The sequence below is a fragment of the Sinocyclocheilus anshuiensis genome, unplaced genomic scaffold (genome assembly GCF_001515605.1).
Source record: "Sinocyclocheilus anshuiensis isolate Anshui unplaced genomic scaffold, SAMN03320099.WGS_v1.1 scaffold118, whole genome shotgun sequence".
Classification (NCBI taxonomy): Eukaryota; Metazoa; Chordata; class Actinopteri; order Cypriniformes; family Cyprinidae; genus Sinocyclocheilus; species Sinocyclocheilus anshuiensis.
The window spans coordinates 665,831-689,363 of record NW_015546020.1 but is presented as its reverse complement, the minus strand read 5'-3'; the positions used below and the strand labels follow the sequence as shown (position 1 = coordinate 689,363).

The 23,533-nt window shown below is 36.2% G+C and overlaps 2 protein-coding genes across 2 annotated transcripts in view; one reads left to right on the top strand and one right to left on the bottom strand.

The window, feature by feature from the left end:
- The window catches only part of LOC107698560 (SLAM family member 9-like), a 96,234-nt gene that overhangs the window by 19,290 nt on the left and 53,411 nt on the right, over positions 1–23,533 (top strand). The gene's annotated exons all lie outside the window — the stretch shown is intronic.
- The window catches only part of LOC107698549 (uncharacterized), a 25,130-nt gene continuing 4,500 nt past the window's right edge, over positions 2,904–23,533 (bottom strand). Inside the window, exons 2-10 of the mRNA XM_016499587.1 lie at positions 22,235–22,561; positions 21,209–21,520; positions 19,178–19,318; positions 18,982–18,983; positions 12,582–12,672; positions 10,294–10,626; positions 3,852–4,184; positions 3,250–3,525; positions 2,904–3,178 (exon numbers count right to left, since the gene is read on the bottom strand). Coding sequence (XP_016355073.1) covers positions 2,904–3,178; positions 3,250–3,525; positions 3,852–4,184; positions 10,294–10,626; positions 12,582–12,672; positions 18,982–18,983; positions 19,178–19,318; positions 21,209–21,520; positions 22,235–22,561 — 2,090 coding nt within the window. The remainder of the gene's footprint in view (positions 3,179–3,249; positions 3,526–3,851; positions 4,185–10,293; positions 10,627–12,581; positions 12,673–18,981; positions 18,984–19,177; positions 19,319–21,208; positions 21,521–22,234; positions 22,562–23,533) is intronic.

Genomic DNA, 23,533 nt, shown 5'->3' with positions numbered 1-23,533 from the left:
TGTTTTGAAATGTTAAAAACATCTTGAATGCTGTTCAAGATAAAGATGAAATTATATTACACAGTCCAAGGTAAAAAAGCACATTTTGTTAAAAAAGAGAAAAGTTGGGAGGTTGTATCAAAGCATAGCTCAGTAGCTTAGTACATATAAGATACATAAATGTAGTTTCATTTGTCTGAGTACAAGGTTTTATTTTTTCAATTTTGCACCTTGTTTTGTCCCACTTCTCAAGATGTTCCAATGTAATACATGCAGGGTTTGAAATTAACACCCGCCAAATGAGGGTAAAAATCAGATGTGGCGGGTAACGTTGTCAAATCACTAGCCAATTTGGCGGGTTACTTTTTATAAATTGTTCACTCGTTAATTTCTTGGTAAAGCTCATGTAAGCCAAATCTGCGCAGTTTTAGCGCAAATACTCAACTCGTGAGTCATCATGGTATACTAAATACAGCATTATTGCGCAACATCTGCACATACCTGGCTTACTTGAACACACCCGTCACTACGCAACAAATAACGGCGTGCTAGACTAGATACAAGACTCGAACACGAACATAATAATGTGGCGATACTTAGCTGGGGTTACTAACCCTAGCGTAAAAAGGAAAGTCACCCCAAACAATGAAGCAGACAAGAAAAGAAAAGCAGAAGTTTTAATACCAAGTGGCAAACTGGGCGCGAATGGCTCGTCTATGACTCCACAAATCAGATAATGTATTGTGAGGACTGCCGGACATACACATTAGAAAAGCACAAAACAAATAATTTTGTTACTGGAACGAACAACTTCAAGGTGGAAGCTGTTAAAGACCACGAAAATTCTAAAAGTCATCTCCAGAGCTTAGCCACAAAACAAGCAAAATCAACGTCTATTGAAAACTATGAAGGGCCGTATAGACCATAATTATCGAAAAACCTCTTACAAACACTAGTGAAATAAAAAACTACTCATCCACGGCCCTTACAGCTTGCAACAATGAATGGATGGTTCTTGTGTGATCCTCAAGTTCTCTGAGCAGGGTTTCCATATTCATGCCATCAACAGCTCTCTGAATATCCTCTAAACACTGCAGTGTACTTCTAAAAAAAGCTGTAATGTTGTCCTCATTGTTCCTAATGGAGGAAAACAAAGCAAACACTTGCAGAACCAAAAATAGTCTCTGTGGGGACATTTTGAAATATTGAAAGACAGCTGTGTGACTTTCCTTTTTCAATTTCCAAATGCTAGAAAGCACTTAGCCAGAGAACAACATTCCCGGCCAATTAAATCTTTAGAATTGGCTGAGGGGCGGGGTTTATGCTTAACTGAGTCAGTTTATATTCTGTAAAGCATTTTTTTCGAGTCCTTAAAAAGAGTATTTAATTCGACGTGTGAAACCGAATAAATATGAAAATTGAAACAAACACTCATCAAATGGTTTGATACCTTTATGTATTATTGAAACTGAAAGTGAATGTGAAGGTGACATATTGCAGTTCAATCTTACACATCTGCTTAAAGGGGTCATAGGATGCTACATGCACTTTTACAAGTTGTTTGAACTGAAATGTGTTGGCAGTGTGTGTACACAACCACCCTATAATGATAAAAATCCACCGTGTTTTTTTTTAATCTACTAAAATCTTTACCCCTTTCTCAAATCGAGCCGATCTCAGATGCCTGTCTGTGTGACATCACAAAAACAGGCCACGCCCACGATAGTTTGATTGACAGTAGCGTTTCAGCACAGACTGGACTGGTGTCTTACCTTAGACCATTTACTCCCGACATCTGAGCCGCTAAAGACGCAGTGGATTACGTTTGTTTTTGAAGAGAGTGCGCCCCCGATCTACCTAAATGCATCTATGTTCGCGTGAATCATTTGTGATCTAGCTTCACCTCCAGAAGAAGTGGGTATAAGGTTCTATAATGAATCTTTGCAAATCGCCTTTCCTAATAATGTGCTAATTAGCAAGTTTCACGATGAATGCCAAGTAAACAGTCCCTCAGAGAGCGGCTCGGAAGAGAGGGGCGGGGTCAGCAGAGCTCATTAACATTTAAAGGAAAATGCTACAAAATGGCTTGCTCTGAAAAGAGCTGTTTTTGACAGGGTAAAAAAGGTGTTTTTTACACTACCATTGAGAAATTTTAAGCAAACTATGTTACAGACTTTTCATTAAGACCCTCAAGAATCATATCAACTTGTGGAAAATGGGCATCCGATGACCTCTTTAAGTATGATTAAATCAATCCTGTGGTAATATTCCGTGTGATAATGTGTTTTAGGGTCACTAGGTGGCAGTAGACACACATCAGAACATCACAGTTATAATAACACAGCAATCAATATGACTCGCAACGGGCATTTCTGACTTACTGACACAGAAACACTGTGAATGTGTGAGCATTGGTAAACTGAAGCAGGATGTGATTGGATGAGGTTTTCACAACTGTCAATCACGTCCCTCATGTGACCTATGACTGATATGTTGATCTCTTCCACAGACCTCATTCTATTTTCTCTGTACTGATGGTTGTCTTTTTACATTTTATTTATTTGAATTATTTTTGTTAACCAGTGAACCAGTTTCAGATGCATAAGGACAGTGAGTTTTCTGTAAGGTTTCTCTTTTGTGAAGAATTTCCCTGTGCAGTGGTCAGAGAAACCGATTTTGGGGTTTGCAGGAAAGCCAGGTAGTGATTGTACTGTACAGTGCTTGTTCTTTAATAACACAAAAATATGAGCACATGCCATTTATTAGATAAATAAAGAATATTTGGAGAAAAGTTTCATACTTTACTTACACTGCACTCATGTTAATGATGCGGTGAGAAAACACTTTCACAATTTCACTGCATGCTGCTCTGTTCAGTACACTGCAGTTTGATTTGATTTAAGTCAGTTCAACGTAGCTCCAGTTTATGTGCGTGCAGTGCAGCAGAGCCCCTCCCCGCGCGCACTGCGATACACTGGCGACACACACACGCGGCTGCCAGGGCCCAGCTCCGTCAGCTCTGTGGACAGTGAATTTGGCGGCAGGTACATTGAGGAAGATGAGGATGACGAAAAAGGCTGATCTTCATTCTTCCAACTCACCCAGTAGCCCAGAAGCCCCGCCCCCTGTCCCTGCCACTCAACCTGTACCAAACCCCGCCCCACCGTGGTCAACTGCAGGTCAGTTAGCGCCGGGAGTGCTAAAACACATAATTCAGCATTAATATTCAGCATAAAGAGGACATGTGTGATCTTCAAACAGGGTAAGTACCATCTGGTGTACAGGCTCGGATGGACATCGCCCTCTGCTGGCCGGAGGAGTGCAGGGCAGTGATGGTGATCAGGTACTTGGTGTCTGGGCGGAGCTGGGTGAGGAGGGCGGAGCTATGATTTGAAGGCAGGGTCAAATTCCAGACCAGACCGCTGGGAATCTCTCCATACTCCACACGGTACTGCTGGACCTGCTCAGGCTGGACTGGACTCCAGCTCACATGCAAGCGATCCGAACTTGAATCTGACACCTTCACGGTGGTCGGACCGAACCGCTCTAGATGGAGTGAAACTCGGTTTTCATTTAACTAACAAATATCATATTCTCATATTCATAACAGCAGTTTACATCTGTCTTGGGTGCAGGTATTTATTTAGTGAATTACATCGAGTAAATACTAGCTTTGCCGACATATATTTTGGCAAGTAATAATAAATAATTATCAGCATTAGTAAAAATTTTCATGTTTTGCTATTATTAAACTATTTTGATTACTTATATATTCATTAATTCATATTTAATATTACTGTTGACTAAATTCCTGGATCTTGAGAAATTCAATGATGTGACAAACATAACCTGCTTTAAACATAATGACTCACCAATGACAGTATTGAAGATCTTTTCACTATCACTGTTGCTGCTGATGACCACTAGTTTATAAAGTCCAGAGTCTGTGGGTGTGGTGTTGGTGATGGCCAGAGATCCAGTCTGATTGTCCAGCTTCAGTCTGTCTCTGAATCTCTCATCAGCATCTTCACGCTGAACATCTGTACAGATAAAACGGCGATCTCCATTGATGTAAGCGATGCGAATGCCATTAAAATACCAATGAATCTTTTCTTTTTGGATTATTTCAACATCAGTGTGTAGAGTGACTGAATCTCCTTCCATCACTGACTCTGAGACTCCATCTGAACCAGCACCAGACATGCCTAGAGAAGAAATGAACAGTTCATTAAATCATGTGGGATAGTGGAACAAAAATAGACAACTATTGTATATTCAAGATTCAAGATTCAAGATTTTTTTTATTCGTCACCTACATGTTATATAGAGCCAGCAGTGAAATGTAAGTAGAATCCAGTCGGAGTTATATTAAAAATTGTCCTGGCTATTCCAAGCTCAATCATTGCAGTCAGTGGGTGTTGCAGTACTTCAGTCCAAAAGAAGTGAAATAAAAAGCGCCTATCCATAAAAAAAAAGTGCCTCACACGGCTCCGGGGGGTGCATAAAGGCCTCCTGTAGCGAATCAATGCGTTTTTGTAAGAAAAATATCCATATTCAAAACGTAATAATCACTTTAATCTAGCTTGCGCCAACAGTTATATGGTATATGGTGTTTATTGTACATCATAATACAACACACATCTTGATTCATTAATTGCATATGAATATTGCATATATTTGCATTCACACAACTAAAAAAATTATCATTGCATACTTTCATACACCCCTCATGACTATAATTCAAAGAAGTGGAACATTTATTTATTGCCATTTTCCAACACGTTTAAATTAAAACATTTTTGAAAAGCAACCTAATTAATAACTTTATTTTGGCCAGGCTGGGAGACCTGCTTAAACAATATGAACAAGCTTGGGTTTTGATTTTTGTTCTTGGTTTCAAGACATCTTAAAACCATCTAAATGCTCTGCATCTGGATCTAATTATTTTAACCACTAGTTGCTGTGTGATTTTCATGTTCCCCTTCTGCCTTTGTGTCTGCATGTACAGATAAACAAGCACTGTCTCACTCGTCCTGTAAATAGAAGCGCAGACATTTGATATAATATTAATGTATTCCATGCATTATTTGTAGCTACATCCCAAACAAAAAATTAAGAACAGATTCTTGAAATAAGAATCAATTAATATTTCGGCTACTACCCAGTTCTTGACTGCAGTTCTTTGTCTGGATCTCTGGTTTGAGCAGGGAACTCTAAACTACTCCTTCTTATCTATTGTTGAACTGAAGAGAAATAAACAAATAGATGTCTCACCGTGCAAGAGGAACGTAGAAAACACGAGCAGACTAACGAAAAACTTCTTTGTCCCCATGTTTCCTGTCAAATATGCTTAAGCATTTTGTATGAATAGAGCAGCACTGCTGAAGCAGTCGCTGCCTCACTATTTCAACATTTTTTTTGGCATTACATCGTAGGAGGTCAGCCCACACCTATTTCTAACCACACATGCTCACCATTTTTTTCCACTCATCCAAAATGAGCCTATTGATTTTAGGATATTCAAGAAAAGCAAAGGAGAAATAAAACATTGTTTGCATTTTATATCTTCCAATAAAGAATCAATGGTCGTATTTCTGTTGTTCAGAGTTTTACCTCTGACCCGAGACTTTTTTTTTAACCGTTTCACAAACATCAGTTTTGATGTAGCCTACTTGGTACTTTATTTCGCTGTTCTGTGTAGAGATGAAGTCAGACTGTGAGGTTCACAAATAATCAAGAGGCTGGAATCTCCTCCACATATGATGGTCCTGACGGGAGATTTAGAGACAGACTGAAGCTGGACAATCAAACTGGATCTCTGACCATCACAAACATCACACCTGAACATGCTGGACTCTATGAAGTAAAGATAATTGCGGCTAAACTGTCATCAAAAACATTAAATGTTTCTGTCTGTGGTAAGTATAAATATTTTTCCATTCTTCTCATATTTAATTTGATTAAATACTAATTTCACCTGTCAATAAACTTAACTGAAGCAGATTCTGTGTTGTAGTGCTAGTTTATGATTAACTATGGTGACTGGGAGGGGACATGCTCAGGTCAGTGTTGCCAAGTCCGCGGTTTTCCGGAACATTTTTTTTGGCATTACATCGTAGGAGGTCAGCCCACACCTATTTCTAACCACACATGCTCACCAGTTTTTTCCACTCATCCAAAATGAGCCTATTGATTTTAGGATATTCAAGAAAAGCAAAGGAGAAATAAAACATTGTTTGCAGTTTATATCTTCCAATAAAGAATCAATGGTCGTATTTCTGTTGTTTAGAGTTTTACCTCTGACCCGAGACTTTTTTTTTAACCGTTTCACAAACATCAGTTTTGATGTAGCCTACTTGGTACTTTATTTCACTTGTCTCCTCTGAGGCTGGGACTCTAAATAGTGTTCTGTGCTCGTCTGTGCAGCCAAAGACAGAACAGTTTGTGTGTTTTGCTCAAAGTTTCGCCATGGCGTTAGAACTGTAATGTTGTCGCTTGCGAAATCAAAATGATGGTGCCATGGGTGGAAACTTCCAGATTAAGGGGTGGTAATATTACAATGAGATCCCTTTGCCACGTCACCAAGGGAGTGAAATCTGACACGCTCGTTTTCTCAGACGCTTGCAGAAAAAGGCTTACAAAAACAAAGTTACTGGGTTAATCTTTTTCACGTTTCCTTGGTTGGTAGATGCACCGTGGACCTGATTATAGCACTTAAAACCTGGAAAAGTTAGATTTTCATGATATGTCACCTTTAACACTGTTGCCGCAGGTTGTTTTTCATATCCGCGGGTTTAAGCGACCCCAATAACGTGATATTTAGCAGTGATAAAATGCGACTTTTACCAGGGGAACCCCACCAAAAACGTGTATTTTACCCCACCCCAATGCGATTTTTACCCGGGGACCCCCCTCGAAACGTGATTGGACTAGTTTTGAGTAGCAATTGGGCAGGTTTTGTTGTGAAAACCTGGCAACCCTTGTTCAGGTTAATTTAGTTTTGTCGAGGTAATGACATCCTTATAGTGGCCATGCGATGTGAAGTCGTGGCCTCGAGATCCTATGTTGAGGGAACAACATCTATATATATATATATATATATATTAGCCTACATGTATTTCAAGCTGTTTTACTGAAAATTATCACTCTAATAGTATGAGTTCTATATTATATCCAAATGCTGATTTGCCAGGCTGCAATGTAAACTAAATGCTATTGGTTAATTTTTTTATTTTTTTTTAAAAGGGGGATGAGTCACTCGGTGTGTCTTCCTGTTTCACTGGAAGTTATTTCAACACACTCCTCATCACAATATTGAGATATTTTATCATTGCTTTGTTCCCCTCAGAAGTCCACATGAATTGCTGCGGTTCTACTGAAGCTGTGATCCGATTGGTCGTCTCTACTCTGGTGGGCGTGGCTACTGTTGCTGTTCTGCTTTATGACATCAGATCCAGAAGATGAGGAGACAAGAAACAGATTTGAATTTGAATCAGTTTTAATCTGTAAAAATGCAAAAGGAAAGTTTATAAAAATAAATCACTGTTTGAGGAAAAAATATAACGAGGCAAAAGTATATAATTTATTATGTAGGAGAAAGATCCTCCCCTGTTGCTTCTATGTTATTATTGATACCTTGCGCCAATTTACGCAAAATTCTCTCGAATACATGGGATGGACCATAGACTGTAAAAAAATACTATAGTATAATACTATAGAAAAATAATGCAAAAATATCCCAGTGACCATTGATAACGGGGGTGTCCCGATCAGGTCTTTTTGTGACCCCGATCCAATCCAAGTCATTGAATATTGATTAACTGCCCTGTATCCCAATCCGATACTTGCAATTTCATAGTGCTTGTTGCACACTTAAAGTACATAATAATAATTAATAATAATTCCTTACATTTATATAGTGCTTTTCTAGGCACTCAAAGCGCTTTACATAGAAGGGGGGAATCTCCTCATCCACCACCAGTGTGCAGCATCCACCTGGATGATGTGATGGCAGCCATATTGCGCCAGAACGCCCACCACACACTAGCTCATTGGTGGAGAGGAGACAGAGTGATTAAGCCAATCAGCAGATAGGGGGATGGTTAGGAGGCCATGATGGTCAGAGGCCAATGGGCGAATTTGGCCAGGATGCAAGACTTGAATGACATTCAAGTCATTAAAATCAAATGTAGGCTACACAGGGACAAACAGAGAGTTTCTTGGGGGCAGGGGCTCAAATGTAAAAAAATAGGCATATATCACTTTAAATTAATTTATAGATTATATTTATAAGCATATAATAATAATAATAATAAAAAAAATAAGTTTACAGCATGCTAGCAGTATTCTGCCAAAATAAAAGCTTGAACAAATTCTTCTTAACTAAATATATACTATATAACTAAAATTAAAATGGCAACAATTATAAGGTATAATAATGATGCTAAGATAGTAAATCAAGCAATCTTTTCACTGAAAGTAGAACTTGATTAAATAATGATCATTTGTAACATTTAAACAGTTTATTTAAAACAGCAGCACAGAAATTTTGTGTTAAATTTATTCACATTCTGTTATCAAAAGCAACAGTAAAAATGATATACAATACAAACATGCAGACATGAAGTGCACACAAACACACACACACACACACGTTGTGTTTTCAACACACACACACACACACACACACACACACACACACACACACACACACACACACACACACACACACACACACACACACACACACACACACACACACACACACACACATACATACATCTCTGCACAGTGCAGCTGACAATCTCACAAGTTTTCTACAAAGACATACCAGTACATTATTTTACCTCTTTGGACTTTCAACAGATGACCAAGCTTGTTTCTCACCTCGTCTCCTTTGAAAAATAATCACACACACACACGCACACGCACACGCACACAGACACAGACACAGACACACACACACACACACACACACACACACACTATAAACTCTAATTTTGCATAATAAAGACAATATTTTCCTCTCACTATAGTATCTGTATGTAATACTTGCCCCTTCTAAAGATCCCGTGGTGAGCCTCTATCGCCACGAAGAACAATGACATGTACTCCTGTGTCAGGCGAGCCTGAATCCAACACAAGAGTCTTTAAGGCCTGTTAGGCTAAACGATAATAAAGATACAGCTCTAAAAAGTAGTTTTAAATATTAAAGATTAGCAGAGTCCACACCACAATAATGATAATGGAACAGAGGAACGATATTGCTGGAATCACTTTCAGAAAATGTTTTTCCAGCTGATGAACGACACAAACATTGACAGCCAATCAGAAACTGCAGCGCGTGCTTATAATAAACAGAACAACTGTTCGCTGGTGTGAACGCTAGCTTTCCAATTATAGTGTCAAACTTGCAGACAAATACTATGGGTGCTCAGATTAATAGTAGCCTAATCCAAATGAAAACATGGCTTTGTCAGTCATTTTTGTTTATGTGTTGACTAGAATTATAATACATTATATATTATATAATTATATAATATTATATATTTTTTGCATAGTTAATTTTGTTATTATAATTTGATTTCATTAAAATACCACGTCATCACATCATTTGGTTTTCTTATTTCTCCAGGATCTAAAGTGACAGATTCTCCCTGCTTCACTGACTTTCTCTGCCTTTTATCTTGTTCAGCAGCAGAAACACCTGAAACGCAAGAAGAAAAAAAAGAGAAAACAATAGCTGCTTGAGGGATTTTTTTGGGGGAAAAAAACTCCTCAACAGGAATTAACTATGAAAATAATTGTGAATATTAAATTCCTGGATCTCGATAAATTCAGTACAAACAAAATGAAATGCAAAAGTGCTAAATATCAAGTTAATTGTGAATATATCTTTATTCATATAAACTTACATATCTTTTTACCCACACATCTACTACTTTGAAATATAGCTTTCTGCATTATAATATACACTTTTTGAAAAAACTAAAATATTTATAATGATTTTCTAATCCCTTATGATCATTTTACGAGAACTAAAAAAACTATTACAGGTTCTTTACACATTTGCATACTTATTTTATATCAAATCCTCTGCACTTTGAACTAAAAGCATAACAGATGCATTTAAACAGGAAATAAGAAATGGTATGAGCAGAACAAAACTAACGGTTAAAAAACGAATGGATCACCAACGGAAAAACAAAACAGTTTAAAGTAATTGTGTTCTGTTCAGTGATGCAGGTAAAGAGAAAGACAGCTCTGAATATCACTGGTATAATAAACAACATGCTCTTAAACATAATGACTCACCATGAACAGTAACGTTGAAGGTCTTGGGACTATTGCTACCTCTGATGATCTGTAATTCATAAACTCCAGAGTCTGTGGTTCTGAGGTTTGTGATGGTCAGAGATCCAGTCTGATGATCCAGCTTCAGTCTGTCTCTGAATCTCTCATCAGCATCTTCACATTGAACATCTGTACAGGTATGACTGAGATCTCCACTGATTTGAGCGATGCGAGTGTCATTAAAATACCAATGAATCTCTTCTTGTTGGTTTGTTTCAACATCAGTGTGTAGAGTGACTGAATCTCCCTCCATCACTGACACTGAGACTCTATCTGTCTCAACACCAGATGCACCTGGAGAAGAAATATATTAATAATATTAACTGTAAATCATGTCTGGGAAAGTCAGACAAACATATACAACAGAAAGGTGCTGTGAAAATATTCTTCAAAAGATCAATCAAACTACACAAAAGCATCAATGATTCACACATTCACTCATCATATATGACAAACATACGTTATTTTGTAGGTTATATGGCGTTTATTGTCTGTCATAATATACACCATACAACACACATCTTGACTCATATATTGCATATTAAAATTGGCCTTCTTACGACCAAGGAGTGATCACTGCATACTTTCATACACCCTGATGATGACTATAATTCAAAAGAGTGGAAAATTAATTTATAGCCATTTTCAAACATAAAAAAAATATTCAAAATGATATTTCAATTTTAATTCAGACTACAACTAGTTTTTTTTATTTTTATAATTGCTCAGTCAGGCTGGGAGACTGGCATAACAAGCACACCAGCATAGAATGGGTTGAGCCAGAGTTTGGGTCTTGCCATTTTGTTCTTGGTCTCAACTCAACTCTTAAAACAGTGTAAATGCTCTGCATCTGGGTCTAATAATTTCTGCCACTAGCTGTCATGGGATCTTAACCATTATAAGCGTCGACAAGCATGCCGTCTTGCTCATCGCGTAAATACAAGTGCATACATTTGATATAAATGTATTGCATGCTTTATTTGTATAGCTACATCCGAAACAACAAATTGAGGACAGATTTTTGAATGAAGGCCCGTTGAAATATTTAGTTTCTGTGAGAAACTGATTCAGTGGGTGGAGTAAACATGAATGTTAATTAATCTTCTCTGCAGTGGTCTTGGCTTTTGAACAACGAACAAACGAATGCAATGAAAATGGTTGTTTGCGCTTCAGATCACGACTGTAACAGAGACGCTGGAGTTTGGTTAGAATCCATGAGCGGAAGTTTATTAAAGGTCAAGGCTTTAAACAGATGTCGATAATCAGGCAGAGGGTCAAAGTCAGAGAAGCAGGCAGATCGTTCGTCATACACAGGGGCAGAGGCAGAGACAATAGTGGAAAGGCAGGCAATGAGTCCAAACAAAAACATCAGTCCAATCAGGCGTCAGAACAGAAGGGGCAGAGTACAAATACCGTGAGTCAAGAAGTCAGGCAGAATCATACACAGGAATCAATCAGGAACAGAGGAACTATAACGCTTGGTAAGGCAGATGAACTGGCAATACTTCGCGACCAGCACATGGACTGGTCTCAGTTTATATGAGAGTCAAACAGGAAATGGAAGTAGAGGAAGCAGAGGGAGTGGAGCACGGTCAGTACTCGGGCGAGGGCTCCCTCTGCTGGCTTGGCGTTACAACGACTTGTTTTATGGATTATTTCCATCAGGTAATAAGCCGAACGGACACACGACCACTTAAGTCTCTTGGATCAACCCCCAGTGATTATACTGAGGTCGTCAAACTGAACATTTTCATCATATGCTATATCATACTACTGCATAAATTGAATAATTGAAAATTACTTCAGAATCCACACCGGAGAGCGAAGTTGTAAATATTCATGTTTACTCCACGCATTGGAACATTTTTTTCTCACAGGAACTAAATATTTCACAACACCTATGGCTGTATGATGCATTTACTACAAAAAATTACTTATTAAGTGTTCAATAGTGTATTTACTTTTTTATTTACACTTTTATTTAATTATTTTATTTTTTGAACTTGAAAAGATGTAAAAAAGTTGCTAGTTGTCTTGTTCTTAGTTCAAAAAACAAAAATAAATGAAAAGTTGTTGAATGTTATATTTTATATTAGATGATTAATATTTAGGCTACTACCTGTCTGTAGTCTGGATCGGGGTCTTGGAGCATCTAATCTTGACTAGACCTCTGGTTTGAGCAGGGAACTCTAACCTAATCATTATTTTCATTGTTGACCTGAAGAGAAATTAACAAATAAATATCCTACCGTGCAAGAGGAATGTAGAAAACACGAGCAGACTAACGAAAAACATCTTTGTCCTCATGTTTCCTCTCAAATGTGCTTCGGCGGATCTGGACTACAGCTGCAGTGTTATGTAACAGGGTATTATGGCAAGCCGTTTAGACTTTTATTCATTCTCAGGATATGAATCTTGATATCAACAATTCAATTTTTACTAGTTAATCATGAATGTGATTGTTACTAGTAACAAAAGTAATTTTAGATATCAGAAATTACCCTCCCAATTGTTGATTTCAGAAATAAATTTTCCTGAGAAGGAATAAAAGTCAAAACGGCTTGCCATAATAGTTGATATGCTGATATCAACAATTCAAAACGCTCCTGTAGGCTATTTTTAATCATTATTTTGTTTTCATTTTGGCAGAGGCTACTTACACTAACTCCGCCTTCCAACGTGTGGTAGTGTTACACAACACTGCAAAAAAACATCTTTCAACTGCGAGCTTCAGTGGCGCAGGTGATGCGACGAACCGAGTTCGAATCCGCCTTCTGCCGAGCTCCCCTTTTCACATCCCGTATCACATCGGAAAGGCATATATTTTCAATAAAAATGAAGGAAATTTATGAAAAGTGGAAAATACATTTTTTCATTTACACTCGTTATTATTGTAGCCTATACTGTTTTATAATGTAGCCTACTACAATAATGAGGTGCAGATATTGGCCACTATTTGCACTAAGTAGTACGAACAGCATCAAACTACTATTACTGCAAGAAAATACTCCTATTATTAAATAGTGTAAATAGAATCTATTACTAGGAAAATATGCTATTTTCACTTAGTGTAAATAGAATTCATTGTATTAAAATAGCCCCTGCCAAAATCAAATTCTAAACTATCAGACATTTCAACTGGAAGACGAAGGCAGTGATATTAATTTTAAGTGTAGCGACAGTAGTTTCATATTATTAGTGTGCATAGAAATATGTGAAATGCTTGTAGATCATTTACCCCAATAAAACACACTTGTCAAGTTTCCAGACATGACTAAATATATAGTGCTGTACTGCAGGGGCGGTTCTAGACCCTTTTAGGTGGGCTTCAGCCCCCCTATTTGTCGTCTCAGCCCCCTAAAACTATAATCAGCTATCTGAACGATCAGACCAGTGCTGCTTCCTCATGAAAGTTTATCATTCTCGCTTTTAAGGGCAAGATGGCACGAGTGAGATCTCAATGTGGTATTCACGCGCTGTGATATCGTTACTGTGTGCACACAATAGCCTACACACAATATTATGTCACAATAACTGTTTTGTCGGGTATCCAAGTAAACACAGTCGGTTACGTCTTAACAGTTAAGAAAATCTTTAATAGGTAATTGTGTATGTTTATTTCATACAGTAATACAGTTTTCATAAGCACTGTAAAATACTGTTTATTTAGGAATTTTTTATCTTTGTATCTAATTGTCTCTTTGAGGGCTAAGCCCCCCTGAGGATGAAATCCTAGAACCGCCCCTACATTTAAAATGAAGACACCATTTTATTTATCTCTTTTGAGATAACATGTCTCTATTCCATTTTATTTTGTGTTCAAAGAGAAACGCCGGCACGAATTTGAGCACGCAATATGACGACTCATTCATGTAGCCTAAATACAATGATATTACAAAAACAAAACAAAAATCCATTAAAACGTTCAAACCTTGTATGACGCATTATTATCTGTTTTATTTTTCCTTTTGGTTGTATTTTTTATTTCATGTATTAGAAGAAAGTGTAATGAAACCAAAAATAAACATATGAAAAAAAGCAATTTTTTATGTTAAAGCTAAAGTAATGCCTTGTTCATTTTTCCTTTAATTATCTGAAGGACTTGGTGGCCAATAAAAAGAAACAGGATAAAATTACTTTTTTTTAACAATTAACAAAAAAGAAAATAAATAAATAAATCCAGCCATAATACAATTTTCATGTTTAACATCTTAAGGACATTTTCTAAACGTCTATTTGACATCTGATAGGAAACGTCCTATAGACGTATTGCAGATGAGCAAACACTAATAAATGTCTTGCAGATGTAAATGCAGACGTCAGATATACGTCTCCATGATGTACGTGTGCTATCAGGGTTAATTGCCGTCCGAATCCACATTTACAAGAAAAGGTCAGATCAAATTTCACTGTTTAAATCCTGTTTGACTATTGCCGTACGGTTGCTGTTATTTGCATGCATTTTAAAGATGTATATTTTTATTACCGAAATGCTGGAAATAAACTATTTACAAGAACAATATTTCATTGCTCCACCACAGCAAGAGGGAGCTGTTAAAAACAAACAAAAAAGAGAAATATTTAAGCTTGCACATTAAAAATATAAGCCAATCAGCTTTTTGTTTAGCTTTGTTTGGGAACAGGTAAACAGGTTGTATTAAGGAGAGCCTTGAACAGACAGGAAGAGACTGCTGGAGCGCCACCTAGAGGATGAGCATGGAAACAACGCTTTCCCAGCAATTTCCTTAAAAACTGATGCCTTAAATGTTGTTTATAATTCACATTCACACATTATTCACAAACATAAATTAATACAGTATTAACAGTCTCCTCCAAACAACAAGCGGTTTTCTTGCATCTTATATATCTAATCACGTATAATCAAGTCCTCTGGGCCCAGTTGTTCAAAAAGTTTAATCTGGATCTGAATCCCTCGTTTTACAATTCAGCATCAGGTCATCCATCTTACTTTTGTGCCAGTTTTTAAAGCATCATTGGATTGGACCTGATCCAGATACAAACATCGGACAAATACGGAATTCTCTAAATCCATTAACAAACGCACAACAGAATTAATCACACACAAAATGTTATTTTCATAATACAGAAAATCTGAACTGAAAATACTGTGATGTTTCCTGTTATTAACAGTGGTTTATAAACAAACAAAAGTTTATTTAAAAGGAGAACAGTAAGAACATCTGTAAGTCCTATAAACATAGAGTTTCAGAGCCCTGCAGTCTTCAGAAAAACACTCTGAATTTAGACCACAGGTCAGATATCGCATTCACATCTTATCAGGTGACAGACAGTATTTGAAAATATTATATTACAAAATAATATTATAAAATATGATATTATTCTTACAATTTATCATTTAGTCATTTACAAAATATTCAAGAATGAACAACTAAAGCAAAAATATGTAACAGTGCAAGAGCATCAAATAAAAACAAACAAGAATAAAATCATATATCCAAAGTTCTGTCATGAAACTCTAGATGGTGCAGTCTGATAGGTCTAACTGATATAATGACATCATTATCACATGGCCAGCTGATTGGTTCTTTTCTGTATCAGCAGCCAGTGAGCTCGCTGCTCAACATTCAAATACTTGGCTAGTGCTTGCCGTAGCTGTTGCAGCGCTCTTCAGAAACCCTTCACCATCCCCAGCTCCACCTGTATAGATCTGCTACGGGGTGTTTCATGTATGCTATGGGGTGTATTCATATATGTTATATGTGCAGCAGCAGCAGCAGCAGTATTTTCTTCCATGCTCACAGCAGCATGTCTGTGCATGGATGTATTGGCAGTAGCAAGTCTCGGTACTTGCTCTGCCACAGCAGCAGCGTAGCAGCAGTGTAGCAGATCTATTCTGCCAAGACCAAACACATTAACATTGGCAAGTACATTACCATGCCAAACCCTCCGAGAGTTATGACAGAAATACATTAATTAACCTGAGATTAGCCCTGCAAAATTTTGCGGGTGTAATAACAATCAAGCCATTTTACAGTGCAACATCTTGTAGCACCATAAATCAGTCAAACAGGCTCAAAAGAGTAGAATATCATCAGCACAATATCAGCATCAGTGCAAACAGCAAACTGTTACATCAACTTCATCATAAAGGAAAGCTTGTTTCTCTATTTATGTCAAAACAAATCAGAATCAGAATCAGAAAGAGCTTTATTGCCAAGTGTGTTTACACACAGAAGGAATTTTTCTTGGTGTAAGGAGCTTCCAGTACAGAAAGTACAGACATAGGTTAATTTAAAGTAATAAAACACTAATACTTTCTTATTATTTCTTCTTATTCTTATTAGACTAGACAATAAATTATAAATAACAATATAGTAATAAAATATAGAAAAAGAAAATGTCAACAGACAGAATTGTGAATGTGCATATGTGCTATTTACAGATGAAAATATTTGATAAGTTAAGTTTGATAAGTTATTTACAGCTGTAAAGACTTGAGATGTGTTATGTGTTGTTCAGGTGGGATATGGCCTGGGGGGAAACTGTTCTTGTGTCAGGCTGTTTTGGTGCTCAGTGCTCTGTAGCGCCGGCCAGAGGACAACAGTTCAAAATGGAAGTGTGCTGGGTGTGAGGGGTCCAGAGTGATTTTACCAGCCCTTTTTCTCACTCTGGAGGTGTAAAGATCTTGAAGGTTTGGCAGGGGAGCACCAATAATCAATAAATGAAAGTCTTCACTCATTAGTTTCATATCAAAAAGCACAAATGGCTTGACTTTACACACTCTTGATGTGTTTATTGTTGTGACTAAACTACTGCTGTTCCATTTGACCGGGTTTGGGCAATTTAATCACTTAATCATCAATAAAAGGAAGGTCATCGGTCTCTTCTGGGGGTCTTCCAGTCTCTTATCTGTGAGGAAACAGAAAAATAAATAAATAAATACAATAAAATAAAAAGTGCAAAAGAGTAAATCAAACAGTCTGAACTAATCAAATAACACTGATGCAGCATTATTATTATAATAATGGTGTTTAATAAATTACTCAATTAAGTCATAGTAACAAACATTAAATGATAAGGGTTATGAACACAGAGTAAGAGCTCCTGCTATAACTAAACTATTTGTTTGAAGAATGAAGCTTTTGGTTAATCACTAAATTTACTCTTTTATTTGTCCAATACTTTAACAATAACTGTGATGTGCAGAATATGTGTGTGTGTATGTGTGTGTGTGTTGTTAAAACTAGTAAATGGCTTTCTTTTAAATTGCGGCATCTTGTCTTATTTTCCAAAGCAACATACACATCTTAGAGTTTTATTTATTTATTAATTTTTTAAAAGACATCTCTTTAAGGTGTAGTCAGAAAAATCAAAAAGACATGAAGAAAATATCAGCTCTGGCTTTATAATTGTATTAATGATGTTAATGTTATGATGTCTGAATGAACAACATGAATGAATCCATATCGCACACATCTTACAGTGTTTCTTAATCTTGGTAAGAGGGGCTGACGACGTTCTGAAATAAAACAGATTTGAATTTATTGTAAATCTTTCATTGTCACAGGCAGGTAAGAACCCACTTAGACACGAAGAGCCATCTAACTGACATGTAAAGCAGTTTTATTGAGTTTTTGTGTGCCAGAAATGTGTCTAGACTCTGTCCAAAAATAAATATAGTAGTGCTGTCAAATCGATTAATAGGGATTAATCACATCCAAAATAAAACTTTGTGTTTACATAATATATGTGTGTGTACTGTGTATATTTCTATATATAAATACACACACATGCATGTGTAAGGAATATATGTAATATATTAATCATAAATATGAATATATATATACACATGTATACATGTGTATTTATACATTTAAATATACACAGTACACATAAATATATTATGTAAACACAAAGTTTTATTTTGGATGTGATTAATCACTATTAATCAATTTGACAGCACTAAAATATAGACTTTACTACAGACATAAAGCAGAATATATAGTTCTGCTTGTCGATCTAGTTGTTACTATGTGTCTCAAACAAAACTCAGATTTGATGTCACGACCTGTTTGAAAAGTCATTATTTCATACTCAAAAGCACTCACTTTATGGTAACTTGCAAACAGACGGAATGATAAAAACACCTGTGCGCTCTTATCATAAGGTCCAGAAAAACAGTTAATCAGATCAGATCTTACTAGATGGAGAAAGTGTTTTTAGTCTGTGCTGACAGAGCTATGAAATCTTACAAGACCAGCCAGTCACATTATCAAATTACAAACCTTCTCCTTGTGCTGTTCTTTAATTGCACAGTGTGCAGTTATGTTTATGGTGTATGATCCTGTAAATGTTTCATGCTGTATTTTTAATTATACAATAATTTTACTATTTATCTTTCTTTAATAATATTTTATAATTAGTTTAAACGTCTAAATTTCTTTTTAGGTTAGCTTCGAGTAATGCATGACTTCTCCATTTCAGAGTATGTTCAGAATGACACACGGTTTGCTCTTCAGTTTTAAAAAGCACAAGGTCAGTGCTGTCTTTAATACTTCAGTGTTTCTTTTGTAATGCTGTTTAGAGATTAAAAAAGTTTATTGATTTGTAATGCTGTTTAATATTGAATATCTTCAATACCACCATTAGGATGAAGGCACATCATACTCCTACAAACACAAAGTTTTTGAGATCAAACTCTATCATAACATCTGCAGAAACTGAGTTAAGTTTGCGTTTTCTACAGACACACAAAGACACAGCTCTCAGTACATCCGCTTCTGCCCTTCATCTGTTATTGTCTTAATGGTAATCAGGCTTTTAGTTTTTTCCATATTATATGAACTGTTTGTGTGATACTTACCCGAAAGTCTTTCTAGTTCAGAGATCTTGCGGCGATAGTGAATCACAAGAGCAACTGAAACTACAGCCACAGCCACCAGCAGAAGATCAACAACACCAATCCCTGCTACAGCAGCTGCAGACAGACCTGAACCTGAAACAGCTAAAGAGAGACAGTCATTAGTGTGAATGTGTGTCTGATCTCTAACAAACACTAGAAACATCAGCACTATATAACCTGAGTAAAGATCTGATACCGTAATGATAAAGAGAGACAGTCACAGACTGTATATGTATAGACTACATTTCTATGTGTGTGTGTGTGTGTGTGTGTTACAGTATGTATCTGTAAGGATATTTATTATATAATGTGAAATGCAAGTGGACTACTGTAATATGAAGAGTTACAGTAAGTATACAGTATTACAGTACTGTGCACATTGCTGAAGTTGCAATGTGACCTATGACCTTGACCATAGTAAAGTAATGATTGAGAACATGGTACACAACAGTGGACCTTATTTCATCAGAAAACGTGCTCATGTCCTAGGCCTCTTCTGTCTCTTCTACTGTTTTGCCTCCCTACTAGAGGTGTAATAATACACTTATTACACTTTGATTCAACGCAAGATAGTGAACTCATAATACGATACTATCACAATATTTTAAAGCAAAGAAGAGGTTTTTTTTTAATTTTTTTAATGAATATTATTACTTCTAAGAGATTTGGTAAAAAATTAACTGTTAAAATGTATCAATGATTAAAATGCTAATTGTGGTATGGACTTGGGGTGGTGGACTTGAATTGACTTGAACTCGGTCCCGGTCACCAATGCACAGCGGAATGGTGACACCAGAATAAAAACAGTTACGATTCTGAAGCTGAAAATACAGAATTATGCTTGCACTCTGACACTGACTACATATAAATATGACCTTTTTTTACTGGTAAAATCAGACATTTGGCGTTATCAGGAGTATACACACTAAGCATACTTACACATGCACACACATTTTGTTGTAGATATCTGAAATAAATGAAGGGTAACAAAATGCTTAGTGCAAGTCTACTCTTTATAACACGTTTTCAGGTTTCACTGTAATCATAATTGTATAAAACTGATACCTCAGCTTAAATGCACTGGTAAACTTTGACTAAACTTTAAATTATAATGTTTTTATAATTTCTAAATATAAATCCAAAAGTAAAAACCTGATAAAAAAAGCATATTAGTCAGTAGAATTATCCACTAAGTTGTCCTCTGCTGCCATCTAGTGATTATAATTGAAATTTCAGGGAATTTACCATAGAAATACAGTGTTTTTAACCTTTATAACTGTTATAACGGCAACTTTTGCCCGACCTCCATATAATTTTGTATACTTTTTTAGAATCATATGACACATTTGCTTTGCTAATTTTGTGAAGTTTTGAGTTTTCTTTTAGATTTATAGGCTTTTGGATACACTAGATTAAGCCCATATTTTAAAAGGCCTTGTTATAACTTTCCAAATGCAAAATTTCAACATATTTTTGATAATTATTGACATAGAGAGTCCAGAGAAGTGTACTGCACGGATTAGCAAAAGCATGTTTTTTAAAGATCTCAAATATTTAACGAATGGTTTGATTGACAGCAGGGGTTCTTGAGGCAAAATAGTTCAGAATGAGGAAATCTAACATATGATTTTACTATTATGTATCTATATGAAACACTGCATGATTACAGAGGCGTAAAAAGCATTAGCACCCCCCATTGGCTGATTTCTTTCAAATTTCTCACAGACATTTAGGCCTCCGTTAACTCCGTCTAATAGGTGCTCAAACTTCATAAAGCACGATCCCCAAACCCACTATAGGATAAGTGGTTTGGAAGATGGATTGATGATATCTTGCAGTATTGTTCACCAAACCTCTCTGAGAGACTAGAACAGTTTAAGATACAAATATTATGTTTAACTATTCATATGAAGTGTAGATTTGTGAACACATTATTTTTTTCATTTAACTTTACTGTTCTCTGTTTTACATTGACCGACTTGATTTACTCACCAGTGACAATGACAGTGAATCTCCTGTTTATGGTGTGTCTCCTGCGGCTGATCTTCTGTTCATAAAGTCCAGAGTCAGTGGCGCAGGTGTTTGTGATGGACAGAGATCCAGTCTGATTGTCCAGCTTCAGTTTGTCTCGGAATCTCCCATCAGGACCATCATATATATAAAACCGTTGCGCTGCTTTATAGATTTCAGCTATGACAATGTCTCCAAACATCCACAGTATCTGATCATCGTTCTGTATTTTAGTCAAATTAATCTGCAGAGTAAGAGAATCTCCCTCCTTCACTAACACTGACTTCACTGCATCTGTCAGAACAAACACATGATGAACAGTGAGTGAGGAACAGCTCAGGCATAAATTATATACACACAGAAAGATGTTTTACATTTCACTTCACAAATCTCACTGAGCCTTGTCTATTACTGTCTCTCAGTTGTTTAATTTTCAATAAATTAATTAAATAATAAAAAAAAATGTCTAAGTTTAATTTCTATAGCACCACTTTATTGGTCACAAAGGCACATTTCAGGTCTAACAGGACCTTTCCATCAACGGAATGACTAAGAGAAGAAGAGAAATGTGTTCATCAGATCAAATGATAGTGCAGGTGAACATGAGTTCACTATAAATCTGAACACAACAGTAAATAATGAACAGACAGAGAAATGAAGCATCTGTCATGCACTTTCAAACACTTCACAACACATGAAAAAATAATTAGAGTTGAATCCTGTAATGTATGTTATGAATGAGAAGCACCTATACTAATATATGTCAGTATAAAGATCACCTTTAATATTACAGCTGCAGTGTCACTACATCATAAAATCATATAATCAATGTGACAATTGAGCTGTTAATAATAATAGTATTCATTTACAAATCAAAATGTTTCACTTCTTTGAGAGTGACTAAACTAATAGCACCACAAAGTTTCTTAGCCTTAAACAGTTAATTTAGTGCAAAAATTAGTTTTTTTCCCATTAACTATTCACGCATGTTTACACTGATGGACTCACCACTGACAGTTACACTGAATGTCTTGTGTATGGTCTGTTTGCTGCTGCTGGTATCAACTTCATAAAGTCCAGAGTGTTTGGTTCCAATGCTCTTGATTGTCAGAGATCCAGTCTGATTGTCCAGCTGTAATCTGTCTCTGAATCTCCCATCAGGACCATCAGATGTGTTGAAGATTCCAGCCTTTCTGTTGATTTCAGCTATAGGAGATGTCTGCTGTCCAAACCTCCACCGTATCACATCATATCTCTGTATATCAGGAACATCAGTGTGTAGAACGACTGAATCTCCCACCATCACTGTCACTGGCTTCACTCCAGTACTCACAGCTGAAGAACAAACACAAAACAGTTCCTCTGTCAGTCATCGCTTCTATAACACTGCCACTAAACAGATGTCTTGTCTAGTAAACATCATGCAGTATAATTTTAATTTATTCAATGGGTTTTAACTAGTCCAAATCAGATGGAGTGAATTTCACACATAATTTCACAAAGACACACATACTATCAAAAGTTGACAGTAACAAAACTTTTTTTTTAGAAAATTTGCCTCTTCAATGTGTCATCGAGACATAATAAAAAAATATGTTTATAAAGGTATTTAATTAAAAACATGAATTAATCTGCTTAGGGGGAAAAAAAATCTGTTTTCTACTTTTAAAAGTTTAAAACTCCATGTGTTGGTGAAGTCCCAGTCCTTTTTTCAGTTAACGAAGCCTTTAAAGGGGTCATATGATGTTGCTAAAAAGAACATCAGTCATCGCTTCTATAACACTGCCACTAAACAGATGTCTTGTCTAGTAAACATCATGCAGTATAATTTTAATTTATTCAATGGGTTTTAACTAGTCCAAATCAGATGGAGTGAATTTCACACATAATTTCACAAAGACACACATACTATCAAAAGTTGACAGTAACAAAACTTTTTTTTTAGAAAATTTGCCTCTTCAATGTGTCATCGAGACATAATAAAAAAATATGTTTATAAAGGTATTTAATTAAAAACATGAATTAATCTGCTTAGGGGGAAAAAAAAATCTGTTTTCTACTTTTAAAAGTTTAAAACTCCGTGTGTTGGTGAAGTCCCAGTCCTTTTTTCAGTTAACGAAGCCTTTAAAGGGGTCATATGATGTTGCTAAAAATAACATTATTTTGTGTATTTGGTGTAATGAAATGTGTTTATGCGGTTTAAGGTTAAAAAACACATTATTTTCCACATGCTTTACACTATTGTTTCTCCTCTATGCCCCGCCTTTCTGAAACGCGTCGATTTTTACAAAGCTCATCGGTCTGAAA